This window comes from Onychomys torridus, chromosome 6 (assembly GCF_903995425.1).
Source record: "Onychomys torridus chromosome 6, mOncTor1.1, whole genome shotgun sequence".
Classification (NCBI taxonomy): Eukaryota; Metazoa; Chordata; class Mammalia; order Rodentia; family Cricetidae; genus Onychomys; species Onychomys torridus.
In genome coordinates this window covers 65,922,172-65,934,981 of record NC_050448.1, presented here as the reverse complement: position 1 = coordinate 65,934,981, position 12,810 = coordinate 65,922,172, and the positions used below count along the sequence as shown (strand labels likewise).

The following is a 12,810-nucleotide window of genomic DNA, read 5'->3' as shown; positions in this document are numbered from 1 at the left end:
TAAATGTCCTATTTTATTTTAGGTCTTTTTCTCAGAAAGTTATTCTCTGAATTAGGCCCCTCATTTTATAGAATCCTATAGTCCCTCTTTTATACATTTTAATCACAAAAAATGAAACTTTCTCTTTTCTTGTGTGGTGAGATTTTGTTGTGCTCTTTAACAAATAAAATTTGCCTGAAGATCAGAAGGCAGAGCCAGTCACTGGATTAAACATAGAGGCCAGGCAGTGGTGGCATTCACCTTTAACCTTAGTACTTGGGAGGCAGAGATCCATTGGGATCTCTGTAAGTTCAAGGCCACCCTAGACTGCACAAGATTAATCCAGTCTAAAAGAGAAACAGAGCCAGGTGGTGATGGCTCCCACCTTTAATCCCCGCACTAGGAAGGTTGAAATAAGGCTGGGAGGAGACAGGAGCTCAGCCCTTTCAGCTGATGACTAAGGGACATTCCGTCTGAGGATTCGTGGTGGAGACAGGATCTTCCCCTTTCGGCCTGAGGATTCAGGAGTGATGAGAAGTTTATCTAGCGGCTTGTTTCTCTGCTTCTCTGATCTTTCAACACTTACCCTTAATGTATGACTCCGAGTTTTTCTTATAAGACAAAATAGGATTCATACAACATCCTTGTACTTTGGAGAGAGGCTCATACAATAAAGCCCTGCCTGGCCTACACTTTGCTACATAGAACAGGCTAGCCTTCATCTTGAAATAATCTTCCTGCTTCTGTTTCCCAAGTACTAGGACTATAGACATGCACCACCACACCTAACTTCACAGTAAGGAAACAATACAACTTTTGCTATTATCCTTCTCTTCCACAGAAAAATAAAACATGTATTCCAATTCCTATTATAAACAAGGGCTCCCAGAATGTAACACATAGCAAATACATCCCAAAACAGGCAATGGTGGCCAGACAGTGGTGGCACATGCCTTTAATCCCAGCACTTGGGAGGCAGAGGCAGGTGGATCTCTGTGAGTTTGAGGCCAGCCTGGTCTATAGAGAAAGTTCTGGGGCAGCCAGGGCTACACAGAGAAACCTTGCCTCTAGAAAAAAAACAAAAATAAAAACAAAAAACTAGCATTGATTAAATAACTGTTAAAAAAAAATTCTGTCAAATAAAACAAGGTATAGAAGTCTTTTCCTCCACGTTAAAACAGAAATATTGGATGAGGTGTAAATGTACAATAAAGTAAGCTAACAAGAAATTGAAAACAAAGAAACAAAAATATTCCTGGGGGCTTAAAAAAAATAAAAGGAAGTCAGGCGTGATAGTACACATCTTTAATCCTAGCATTCACCAGAGGAAGATGGGTTCTCTGTGAGTTCCAGGACAGCCAGAGCTACATAGTGAGATCCTGCCTCAAACATAAAGACAGATAAACAAAGAACTAGTCTAGCCAGGATGTGGTGGTAGTACACAAGCCTTTGATCCCAGCACTTTCAGTTAGAGGAAAGTATATACTCTTTGAGTTCAAGGCCAGCCTGGTCTTACACAGTTCTAGGGCAGCTAGGGCTACATAGAGAGTACCTGCCTCAAAATAGAAGAAAAACAAAATTTTATTTTTATGTGTTTGAGTGTTTTGCCTGCACGTAGGTCTGTGCACCACTTGCCTGCCTGGTGCCTATGGAGAAGCGAAGAGGATGTCAGATCCCATGGAACTGGAGCTGTAAATCAAACCTGGACCCTCTGGAAAGAGCAGTTATTGGTCTTAAGCACTGAGCCACCTTTCCAGTCCCCCTTTTCTTCTACATTTTAAAGAAGTAAACCGATCTTTTCCACAGATTTTGATTTTTTTAAAAACCATGAATTAAAAAAAAAAAATTAGAAGAAAACCCCTACTTGTCTCTGAGGGTTTTTTTTTTCCTTTCTAATATACAAATTTTTACCCTTTTAAAGGAACAAGGATAGAAATGAATGACTCTTTGCTCACTATGGTGAGCACTACAGTGTCACTCAGCTCTAATGTTCCTACCCAAGTTATTTCTAGAAAAATCAGTCACAAATACACAGATATAATATTTACTCACAGCATCAGACTTTATAGTTAACTTACAAACCTTTTAAAGATTATCGTAATTGCTAAGTTAGGAACATCCTTTATTTGCATAAGTAATGATTCCAGTTTTATTTCCACTTTCTCTAGTCTCAAAAAGCATTTTTCTAGGAGCTACAAATGGATGATTTAGGTTGTCTTTTTATATCTAATTGAAATAACTTTGATGAAGACACTTAAAAATAATCTGGAACATAAAACCTCTCTGAACATTCAGTCAAATCATACTCCTAAAAGTTTTCAATAGTTAACTTTTTATTGAGTCATGGGAGTTTCGTGTAACATAGAAACATTTGTAATTATTCAACTAGCATACAGGAAGTGCTACCTACTGCTCACAAGTGTCTGAGCCGTTTCTCCATTAAGGAAGGAAGCACAAGCTTTTGTGAAAGAGCTGGAGCATTTTCCCTGGTTCCCAAAGTTCTTTTTGTTTTTTAATGATGCTTCTCAAAACTTAGTACAAAGATATTTCTTACTTCTTACATCTAAATAAAATAAAAACTTTGGAGACTTCAAAATATACTTATAAAAACAAAAATAAAGCATAAATTTAACAAAAAGCTCAAGTACATAAATCCAGAAACCAGTGGGGAAATAATTTATTACTGTAACACAAACAGACAACAAAATAACCCTCTTACCTGCCAAAGTCTGTATTGTCCTTTCACTGGAAGGCAAGGGTTCCTTTCTGTGAGGCCGATTTAGTGCAGTATCTTGTATAGGAAAGAGTCCAGGGCTGTCAGTTAATTTCTTCCGGCAGCTGGAGTTAGGGTTTGAAACTCTGCAGCTGCCTATTGCACTTGTAAAAAGGTTCATATGTTCATCACTGCTGGCTGGCTCAGAATTGGGCGTAAATCCTCCAAGGGACAAACTTGGGGAACTTTCTGAGCAGTCAATCTGTAAAGGCGTTTGCAATCCCAAGGCTAAAGAACTTGATTCCGAAGGCTCTCGAGAAACCCACTGTTCTTCTCTGTTTATTAATGTCTTTGAGGGAGAGAGGTGAGGGCAGGACATGTGACACCTATGCTTTTCCTTATGCTTGTATCGATCCCCAACAGTATCCTTTCCAAATCGGTACCGTTTCAAAGATTCCAAGACAGATCTGGCAGAGCCAGTGTCCATGGAGACCTGGGGTTGTTCAGAGCGGTGTTCTCTGTGTTTGTGGCGGTGTCTGTGTTTGTGCTCCACCATCCAGCCGTAAGCCATCTCAGGAGGTGCGCTGGGGTAGGCGCTCATGGAGAGGAGAGGGGTCCTGCTGGCTGTAAGAAAAGCCTCCTGTCTAAGGAGCTTGTGCTTTTTCTTATGGTATTTGGTAGGATTGAGCAATAAGTGACCAGCATGCATATACGAAGGGGGTGGCAGTGGAGTGGTGAATGAAGGAGATGGAGGTGGTGGGTAGAGAGTGGGGGGGTACCTTCCATAGTAACCTAACCCTATCGGAGCAGCTGTGAGGGGTGAAGGAGAATAAGGCATGCCATAAGAAGGGTAAAACCCAGTACTAGACAGAGGAAAACTAAGGCTGTGCATAAAAGGCATTTCCGCCATTGCCTCCCTCATCTTAGGGGGCCTCCCTCTTTTCTTTTTTAAATCAGGCTTCCGAATGTAGTGCAAAGGGTCTAAAGGAAAAGAAGGATGTGTATAGAAACTATTAAAATTGATTCGAAAAATAGTAGGCAGGAGGTCTCGGGGAATAAAATGATGACTTCGGTGGGTGATCCGAATCTCACTTAGACGACTTATCAGCTCCTCTAGCTCCGCGATGAAGTCTGGATCCTGCCTACTTCGAAGCTGGGGATATTTCTTTTTCCGTTTTCGTTTCTGTCTTTTCATCTTGTCATAGCTGAGGTAATCATGACTTCTGCGCTTACACTTGTGTTTGTGTTTTTCTTTAAGACTGTTTAGGACAGTAGAGGGTTCAGGGGGAATCAGAGAAATGTGTTCAAAAGAATGTCTCCTCTTTTTCTGTCCACAAAACTTCTCTGCCCTGTCTGATGTGCTGTTATTATCTGTCCCAATGCCACTATCACTGGGAATGGTCTCATCACTATGAGACTCACTAACTGGGGAAGGAGTAGCTTCTTTCAAGGATGTGAGTTCACTCAAATGAGAAGGAGAATTTGGCAACAAAGTAGGAGGAGATAACCTCCTCCTCCCCTTGGAAGCTTTCTTCATTGCAAGAGTCTGAATCATACCGCCCTGTCTGGAGTGCATATGCAAATATGGCACTGAACCAGGTTCCACAAAGCCCGCGTCACTGCTAACAGGGCTCTGACCTCCACTAGTCCCAGAAGACTGAGAGCAAATGGGTGATGGAAGGATCTCAGAGCTCCTAGCAGGTGAAGGCAGTAAAGGGGGAAGGATCTGTCCTAATGCTGACCCAGCGGCCTGTTGAGCTGTTTGTTCAAGCACAGCAAGGCTGGCAGGGCTGCCAGAAAGAAGGCCATTTAAAACAGTTTTTGGTTTGCGACCCCTTCTCTTCCCTATATAAATGGTTCCTTTCTTGCTGACATTTATTTGTTGGCCCAATTTAGAGCCAAATGTGGCAGCAAGACTTGATACTGTATTATGAAGTTTGGATTGTACTTTTCCCTTATTACTTGATTCTACAGAACTTGAAAGAATCTGATTCAACAGTTTTTTTCTCTTTAAAGTCTTCATTTTATTTATTTTGCGGATAATTGTTTTCATTAATTGTCCATTGTTTCGTTTGCTAATTTTTTTCTCTGGTTCCATCTCAAGATCACTCATACTACAGACACTTTGCCTATGACTGTCATCTAAGTCATCTGTATCCTGAAGCTGATCCTCACTCTCAAAGAAATCACTGCTGCTTCTCTGGTTCTCACTTTCAGACTCTAGCTTACTTGGACTTTCAGTGGCAACAAATGGAGCCACCGATAAGACAGGCGGCTTCATCTTCACTGGAGATCTCATCTGCCTCTTAGGCCTGCCTCTCTTTTTTGGAAAAGGAGATACAGACAAACTTTGTTTGAAGGAAGGAATTTCAATTTCTGGCTGTAAAATTGGGGGTTCTTGTTCTTCTTTTGACTGTAAAGAAAAAACTTTAGAGGCAGGTATTTTTAAAGTCCTCTTAGGTGGACCTTCTAACTGAGGCATTTCCTTAGCTTTAGGTCTTCCTCTTCTGGGCTTATAAATATCCGACAAAAGATCACTAGTGACACACATACTGGAGGACAGTTTGTGAGCAATAAAAGATTTATGAGATGGTTTTTCACTGTCAGTTAAGAGAGCAAGAGATGGAGCTGTAGACTTACTCAACTTTGGCAATCGGCGTTTAAGGAAGTCATGATCGACAAAAGATGATGCTCCGATATTTTTCATAAACTTAGCTGGCTCAGAACTATTTGATAGTGAGCTACAGGAAACATTTTTAAAAAGCTCAGCTCTTTCTAAATCTAGTCCTTTTGGAGACCGGCATGTGCTTCTTGCCACCACTTTAGTCCACCGAGGTTTTCTTCCTTTTCTTTTTTTGAATGATTTGGACTGGAAACTAGTGCTCAGACTTTCAGCAACTTGGCAGTGTTTGTCTGATGCAGCTACTGCACCAAGTTTTAAAAAAGGCTTGTTACTAAATAAACTAGTAAAGTTAACAACTGAAGGGGTAATTGTAGGAATACCAGAGTCAGAAGCCAAACTTGGCTTTTTTCCCAAGGAAGAACTTATTCTAGGAATATCTAGATGTGTATTTTTTGATTCACTGATTTCTTTATCAATTCCTTTACACTCAATACCTATGCTATGACTTAATGACCTATGACCAACATTTAAGTGAGTACTTTCAGCAGTAAACTGGTTCTTTCCAATAGATTCAGAAATTTCTTCCATTTGTACTGCTGTAGAATTTAAAAGTAACGGGTTTGGAGCCAGCTGTGAAGAAGTTTCGGGGGGGCTTCTGGTTAAAGGATTAATAGATACAGTAGGTGATGGGGAAGGAAGATTGCTTTCTCCTACTGCACCAAAGGGAGACTTAGCTGTAGATGCATCAGAGGCACCTCCCATTTGAAAGTCTGGAGAAGTGCAATATACAGGAGGTTGCTTTTCATGCTTTGAGGTCTCAAAGGCTCCCCGTTCACTAGATGAAAAATTGTCTTGCTGAATGCATGTTGCTTCATTATATATTTCTTTCTCCAAGTTCATCGTTTCTTTTCGGACTGAAAACTTTTCCAACATGCTTTCTTTACTATGCCGTAGAACATTCTTCTCAAAAGTTGTGCTGGCAGTACTGTCTTTCAGAGACTCAGGAAGTCCTTGACTTTCATGATGACTGATGTTCGTACTACACGAAGCTTTAAGTTGTTCCTGAGTGGGGAGCAGTGCTTCAGATTTAAGGTTTAAGGCGTCTTTACTGCCCAGTCCTGCAATAGGACAGCTTACTAATTTCTTTCCAATGTCCTTACTAACCAGTCCCATTGCTGAACTTGCTACAATCTTCTTCGTAACATCCTTGGCCACTAGGCCAACTGTAGAACTCAATTTCTTTCCCAACTCTTTATTAACCAGTCCAACTACGGTGCCAAGTCCTAATTTCTTGCCAGGCTCTTTATTCACTAAGCCTGGAACAATACCAATTCCTAGCTTCTTTCCTGAATCTTTGCTCAGCAGTCCTACTGTAGTGATAGTCCCAGGCTTTTTGCCCAAGTCTTTATTAATGAATACCGTTGTAGTGCCAGGTCCCAATTTTTTCACAGAGTCCTTACTGATCAGTCCTACTGCTGCATTGAACATAGGCTTTTTCCCTGGATCTTTAGTTACTAACCCAACTGCTGTGCTAAGAGTTGGCTTTTTAATTAAGTCCTTATGAATTATTCCTGCTATAGAGCCAACCCCTGGTTTCCTGATTAAGTCCTTGCTAACCAATCCTACTGTAGTGCCAGGTCCTAACTTCTTCGGTTTCGTCTTGGAAGACTTGGAAGGAGGACAGGTAGCAATGAGCTGTGCCAACTTTTCTGTTACACTAGCTCCTCCATTAAGTAGTGCTCTGTCCTTCATATCAGGTTCCCGACTGCCAACCAGAGATGGAGCTGCATTCACGTAATCTGACATCTGTGAGTGTACTGGAGAAAGCTTCGTAGACAAAGGATTCTTTTCTCCCTGTGAATGAAGACGGATGTTTTCTTCAGACTGGCATTCCATGGCTGCAGCATCGCCTGCTTTCTTGTACAGTTTTGAAGGGTCCTAAAATATGAACAATAAAAAGGTTTCAGAGAGCAAATCTTGTAACACTTTAATTTCACATTATAATCCAAAAAATTCACAGTCTGTCTGTCTGTCTGTCTGTCTCTCTCTCTCTCTCACACACACAGAGCAAAATATAGTTTTTTAAGATTGTGCATGTGGGTTGGGGACTTAGATCACTGGTAGAGCGCTTGCCTAGCAAGCGCAAGGCCCTGGGATTGATCCTCAGCTCAAAAAAAAAGATTGTGTGTGCATGTTTGTACACATGCCCGCCACTGGTACAGGTGCTCACTGAAACCAGCTTTCTTGGAGCAAGAGTTACAAGCTGTTGTAAGCCTCCCTGGATAGGTGCTGGGAAAGAAACTAAGATACTCTACAAGAGCAGTAAGTACTTTCAACACTAAGTAATTTCTCTAGTCTCAGGAAAATATTTTTAAGAAAATTAATGTTAAGTGGGGCATTGCTGTGGATATCACTCTGTGTAAATAAAGTTCTGATTGGCCAATGGCCAGGCAGGAAGTATAGGCGGGACAAGAGAGAAGAGAATTCTGGGAAGTAGAAGAGCGGAGGGAGACACCGCCAGCCGCCGCCATGAGAAGCAACATGTAAAGACACTGGTAAGCCACAAGCCATGTGGCAAAGTATAGATTAACAGAAATGGGTTAATTTAAGAGAGAAGAAGTAGATAACAAACAGCCTGCCACGGCCATACAGTTTCTAAACAATGTAAGTTTCTGTGTGCTTTCTTGGTTGGGTCTGAGCGACTGTGGGACTGGCGGGTGAGAGAGATTTGTCCTGACTGTGGGCCAGGCAGGAAAACTCTTAACTACAGGGCATAATGGCACATGCCTATAATCTCAACACTTGGGAGGCAGAGTATGGCTATGAGTTTGAGCCCAGACTATAAAGGCTTTTTTTGGGGGGGGAGGGGATATGTTGAAACATGGTATGTATATGTACACATAATCCAGGTTGGCCCATAACTTAAGATACTCCTGAAACAGAACCACACAGAACATTGAGGCCACACTTCCCCCTATATAGCTGCCTTTTAGTGCTTTAAAAATTAAACCCTACAGCATAACCAATAACCTGCATATGAAGTAAAAAGGGATGCCATGAAAGGGGAATACTCTCATACAGCCAATTCTTTGAAGATCTAAGCATTTTTTTTACACTCTTATACTTAAAATTGTATTTATAAACAACAGAAAACGTCCTGTTTTTTACAGTTTTTATAACTCAAAAAGCCAATTTGCTTTTTTGTGTGTGGGTGTGTTCAAAACAGGGTTTCTCTGTTTAGCTCTGGCTGTTTTGGAACTCACTCTGTAGACCAGGCTGGCCTTGAACTCACAGAGATGCTCCTGCCTCTGTCTCCTGGGCACTGGGATTAGAGGTATGCATCACCACCACTCGGCCTGATTGGCTTTTAAATGTGGTCTTTGCCAAGTAAATCTAAGATGCAGCATTTTAAAGTTTAAATATCATTGTCTCTGCAGCACTGCTTGAATTTTTAAATGAAGTCATACTCATTGGGGATTGAAAAAGAAAAAAGAAAAACATAGTAATCCAAATAAAAGGCTCCGTGGGAAGTCTCAGCAACAGAATGGGTTAAGGAGAGGGCAGAATATCTGAAGGACAAGATAGGAGAACTGGAACAATTCAACAAGGACAGAGAAAACAGTACGTAGTAGAAGGAATTCCAAATATATGACACTCTGAAAAGACCAACTCTATGCATGACAGGTGGAGGAGAAAAGTCTGTAAAGGCATGAAAAACATTTTTAAAAGAATGAGAATAGAAATGTCAATCCAGATACAGGAGGCATTCAGGACACTAAACAGACCAGAAGAGTTACCTCCTTTGTCACGGTGTAACTAAAGCACTAAGTACACAGAATACAGGGAGAAACATAAAGGCACACACAGCATGCCCATCAGACTAAGAACAGATTATTCAACTGAAACTTTAAATGCTAGGAGGCCTAGACAGATGTTCTGAAGTTCTAAAACACAACTGCCAACCAAACTACAACTATAGTCAGCAAAACTGTCATAAATGAAGGAAAAATAAAACTTTCCATAATTAAAAAAAAAAAATGGCTAAAGGAAGTTTGATAGAAAATACTTGAAGGGGTCCTTTAGACTGGAAATAAAAACTAGTCTATCCATGAAACCATAGAAAGAATAAATCATGCTAGTATAACAGTTCAGCAAGAAAGGAAGAGGAAAAAAACAAACAGCACAAAATCAACAAAATGATACGCACCAACACACACCTCTGAAGAACTCTGAAGATTAATGGTTGCAACCCCCCAATCAAAAGACACAGAATAGTAGACTGGACCCCCAAACAGAAACCATCTGTCAACTACCTCTAAGAAATGCATATTACCACAAAAGGCAGACACCATCTAGTGTGAAAGGGTAGAAAAAGGTGTTACGAGCAAGTGCACTGGAAATGAAGCAGGTGATCTGATGAGGAAACAGACTTCAAACAAAAACTAGAAAGAAAAGAGTCACCTTACACTGACTAAGAGAACAGACCATTAAAAAGGACATTAAGATTTTAAGTACATATGCCCCAAGCACAGGTGCATCCAATTTCATGAAACAAATTCTACTGACGTAAAGTCACAGATTCATCTAGCACAATGGCAGTGGGGAACTGTAAGGCCTACTCTCACAACTGACAGATGTTTTCAACAAATATAAGAAGAGAACTCTCTGAATTCAATGATATCCTAAATAACAGGGATCTAACTACAGTCTATTCCATCCAAACACTGCAGAAGACGTATTCTTCTCAGAAGCCCATGGAACCTTCTCTAAAACAGATCGCATAGCATACACAAAGCACAACAGAATGAGAGAAACCCAAGAGCAGAGAGAGCTTCATCATGGAGATTAAACAACACACTACTGAAAACACGATACACCAACCCTATAGGATACAAGGCAACCAGTACTAAAGGGAAAGTCTAAAGCTTTAAACGCTCACATTAAAAACCAAACACCACAGAGAAATCTGAAACAATTTAATGATATACCTTAGGGCCTAGGAAAAAGAAAAACAAGTGAAACCCCCAAAACAGTAGATCATTAAGATTAGGGAAGAAATTAATGGAATGGAATCAAACAAGTAAAAGCAAGATATGAGCCAAAAAACACAAAAACTGGTTCTTTAAAAAGATAGAAACACCGGGTGGTGGTGGCGCACACCTGTAATCCCAGCACTCGAGAGGCAGAGGCAGGTGGATCTCTGTGAGTTCGAGGCCAGCCTGGTCTACAGAGCTAGTCCAGGACAGGCTCCAAAGCTACAGAGAAACCCAGTCTCGAAAAACCAAAACATAAATAAATAAATAAATAAATAAAGAAACAAACAAACAAACAAAAAATTAGTTCTTTAAAAAGACAGAAAAATTGGTTATTTAACAAGATAGAAAAACTTGACAAACGTAACATCTCTTTATGGTAAAAGTCCTGAAGCGCTGGGCACAGTTTCATATGCCTTTAATCCCAGCACTCAGGAATCCAAAGTATGCGGATCTCTGAGAATCCAACATCACCCTATACCGAGCGTTCCAGGACAGCCAAAACTGCACAGTGAGACTCAAGTGCCAGGCAGGGAGAGGCAGGGGAATCTCTGAGTTCCAGGACAGCCAAGGCTTCACAGAGAACCCCTGTCTCAAAAACACAATCAATCAATCAATCAGTGTCAAACTACGGCCAACATTATATAAGGGGGGGGAGCTTCAGAAGCATTAGGATAACCTAATTTTAGGGAGTTCGCTTTCTCCACTACTAGAGAGGTCTTGGGGCGCTAAGACAGACAAGCAGATAAAAGGACACGAAGAGGGGGGGAAGAAGTCAGAGTACTGTCTCTGGGTGACAGGACTCTACCTGAGCAAGGCCTTAGAGCCCTTCGTCAGAAAGCTCGGAGAACTGATCAACACTTTAAGCAAAAATGGCAGGATACTCAATCAAATAAAAAAAACAAAAACAAACAAACAAACAAAACCACCAGCCTTTCTTCCTACATACCAATCACAAACCCACTACAACAGGGGGTAGAGGCCAGAGAGACCAGTTAGTTTACTGAGCTTACTTACAGGGCATGGGTGACTACAGCAACATCGGGAAGTCTGTACCCAGCATGGATGATGTACAGACGGAGCACTCTTCTCTATCCTACATATCTAACCTCTCCCTGATACTAGGGCCATGTACAATCAAGGCAGAACTGCTTATAACCCCAACTCCTCCTCTGAGGAAATGTCAACAGTCCACCTCACCAGTTGTGACCAGAAGACTGGGGAACGCAACCTAGTGGTAAAGGGCACATGAAGCTCTGGGTTCAACCCTTCCCCCAAAGTACTAATAAATAAATAATTTATTAATGGCCATGCTTTTAATCCCAGCACCCTGGAAGCAGAGACAGACAGATCTCTGCGAATTTGAGGTCAGCAAGGCCTACAGTGAATTCCAGATCAGCCAGAGTGACAGAGCAAGACGTCCAGCTCTAAACAAAACACAACTCAACCAAAACAAAACAAAAAATCCTGGCCAAACCAGGTGGTCTACTCCAATAAACCCACGCCAAGGTGGAAGGTCAAGAGTTCAAGGTAAAAATGTGTCTACATAGCAATTTAGAGGCTAGCCCAAGGTGCAAGGGACCCTGTCTTTTTGTTTGTTCGTTTTGGTTTTTCGAGACAGGGTTTCTCTGTAGTTTTGGAGCCTGTCCTGGATCTTGCTCTGTAGCCCAGGCTGGCCTCGAACTCACAAAGATCCGCCTGGCTCTGCCTCCCAAGTGCTGGGATTACAGGCCTGTGTCACCCCTGCCTGGTGGGCCCTATCTCAGCCCACACTCGCACTTCTGTATGCTGTAACAACCCCACAAACAAAGAACCTGCAGCATGGACTCTGGAAACATGTGAAACACACACTTACAGATAATGCGGGCCAACAAGACAGCTCAGTGAATAAAGGTGCTTTGCCAAGCAAGGCTGAGGATCTGAGTTCAATTTCTAGGACCCATGGCGGAATGAGAGAACCAACTCACAAAGTGGTTCTTAAATCTGTATACACACTGCAGGATACAACTCTTCTACTAACTAAAAAAAAAAGGGGGGGTGTTGGTTGGGGATTTAACTCAGTGGCAGAGTGCTTGCCTAGCAAGCACAAGGCCCTGGGTTCGATCCTCAGCTCTGGAACAAAAAGGAAGGAAGGAAGGAAGGAAGGAAGGAAGGAAGGAAGGAAGGAAGGAAGGAAAAAAAGAAAAAGAATTAATGGTAATGAGATAGGTGTGGTGTCACATCCCATAGTCTTTGCACTTGTGAGGCTTGGAGAGGAGAAGTATGAATTCTAGGTCAGCCTGAGACATACAGAAGACTCTATCACAAACAGAATCAGGAGCTGGGGAGATGGCCCACAGAGTAAGAGTGCTCTGCAGACATAAAGATTTGAGTTCCAGTTCCCAGCAACTACATAGCTGGGCATGGTCATGCACATCCAACACTAGCACCATCATGGACGGAGATAGGAAGATTGCAGGGGC

At 41.7% G+C, this 12,810-nt stretch overlaps 1 protein-coding gene across 3 annotated transcripts in view; it reads right to left on the bottom strand.

Annotated features, from left to right (window-relative positions):
* The window catches only part of Ash1l (ASH1 like histone lysine methyltransferase), a 138,029-nt gene that overhangs the window by 100,326 nt on the left and 24,893 nt on the right, over positions 1-12,810 (bottom strand). For all 3 annotated transcript variants that reach the window (XM_036190752.1, XM_036190750.1, XM_036190753.1), the window contains exon 3: positions 2,699-7,253. In XM_036190752.1, coding sequence (XP_036046645.1) covers positions 2,699-7,253 — 4,555 coding nt within the window. The remainder of the gene's footprint in view (positions 1-2,698; positions 7,254-12,810) is intronic.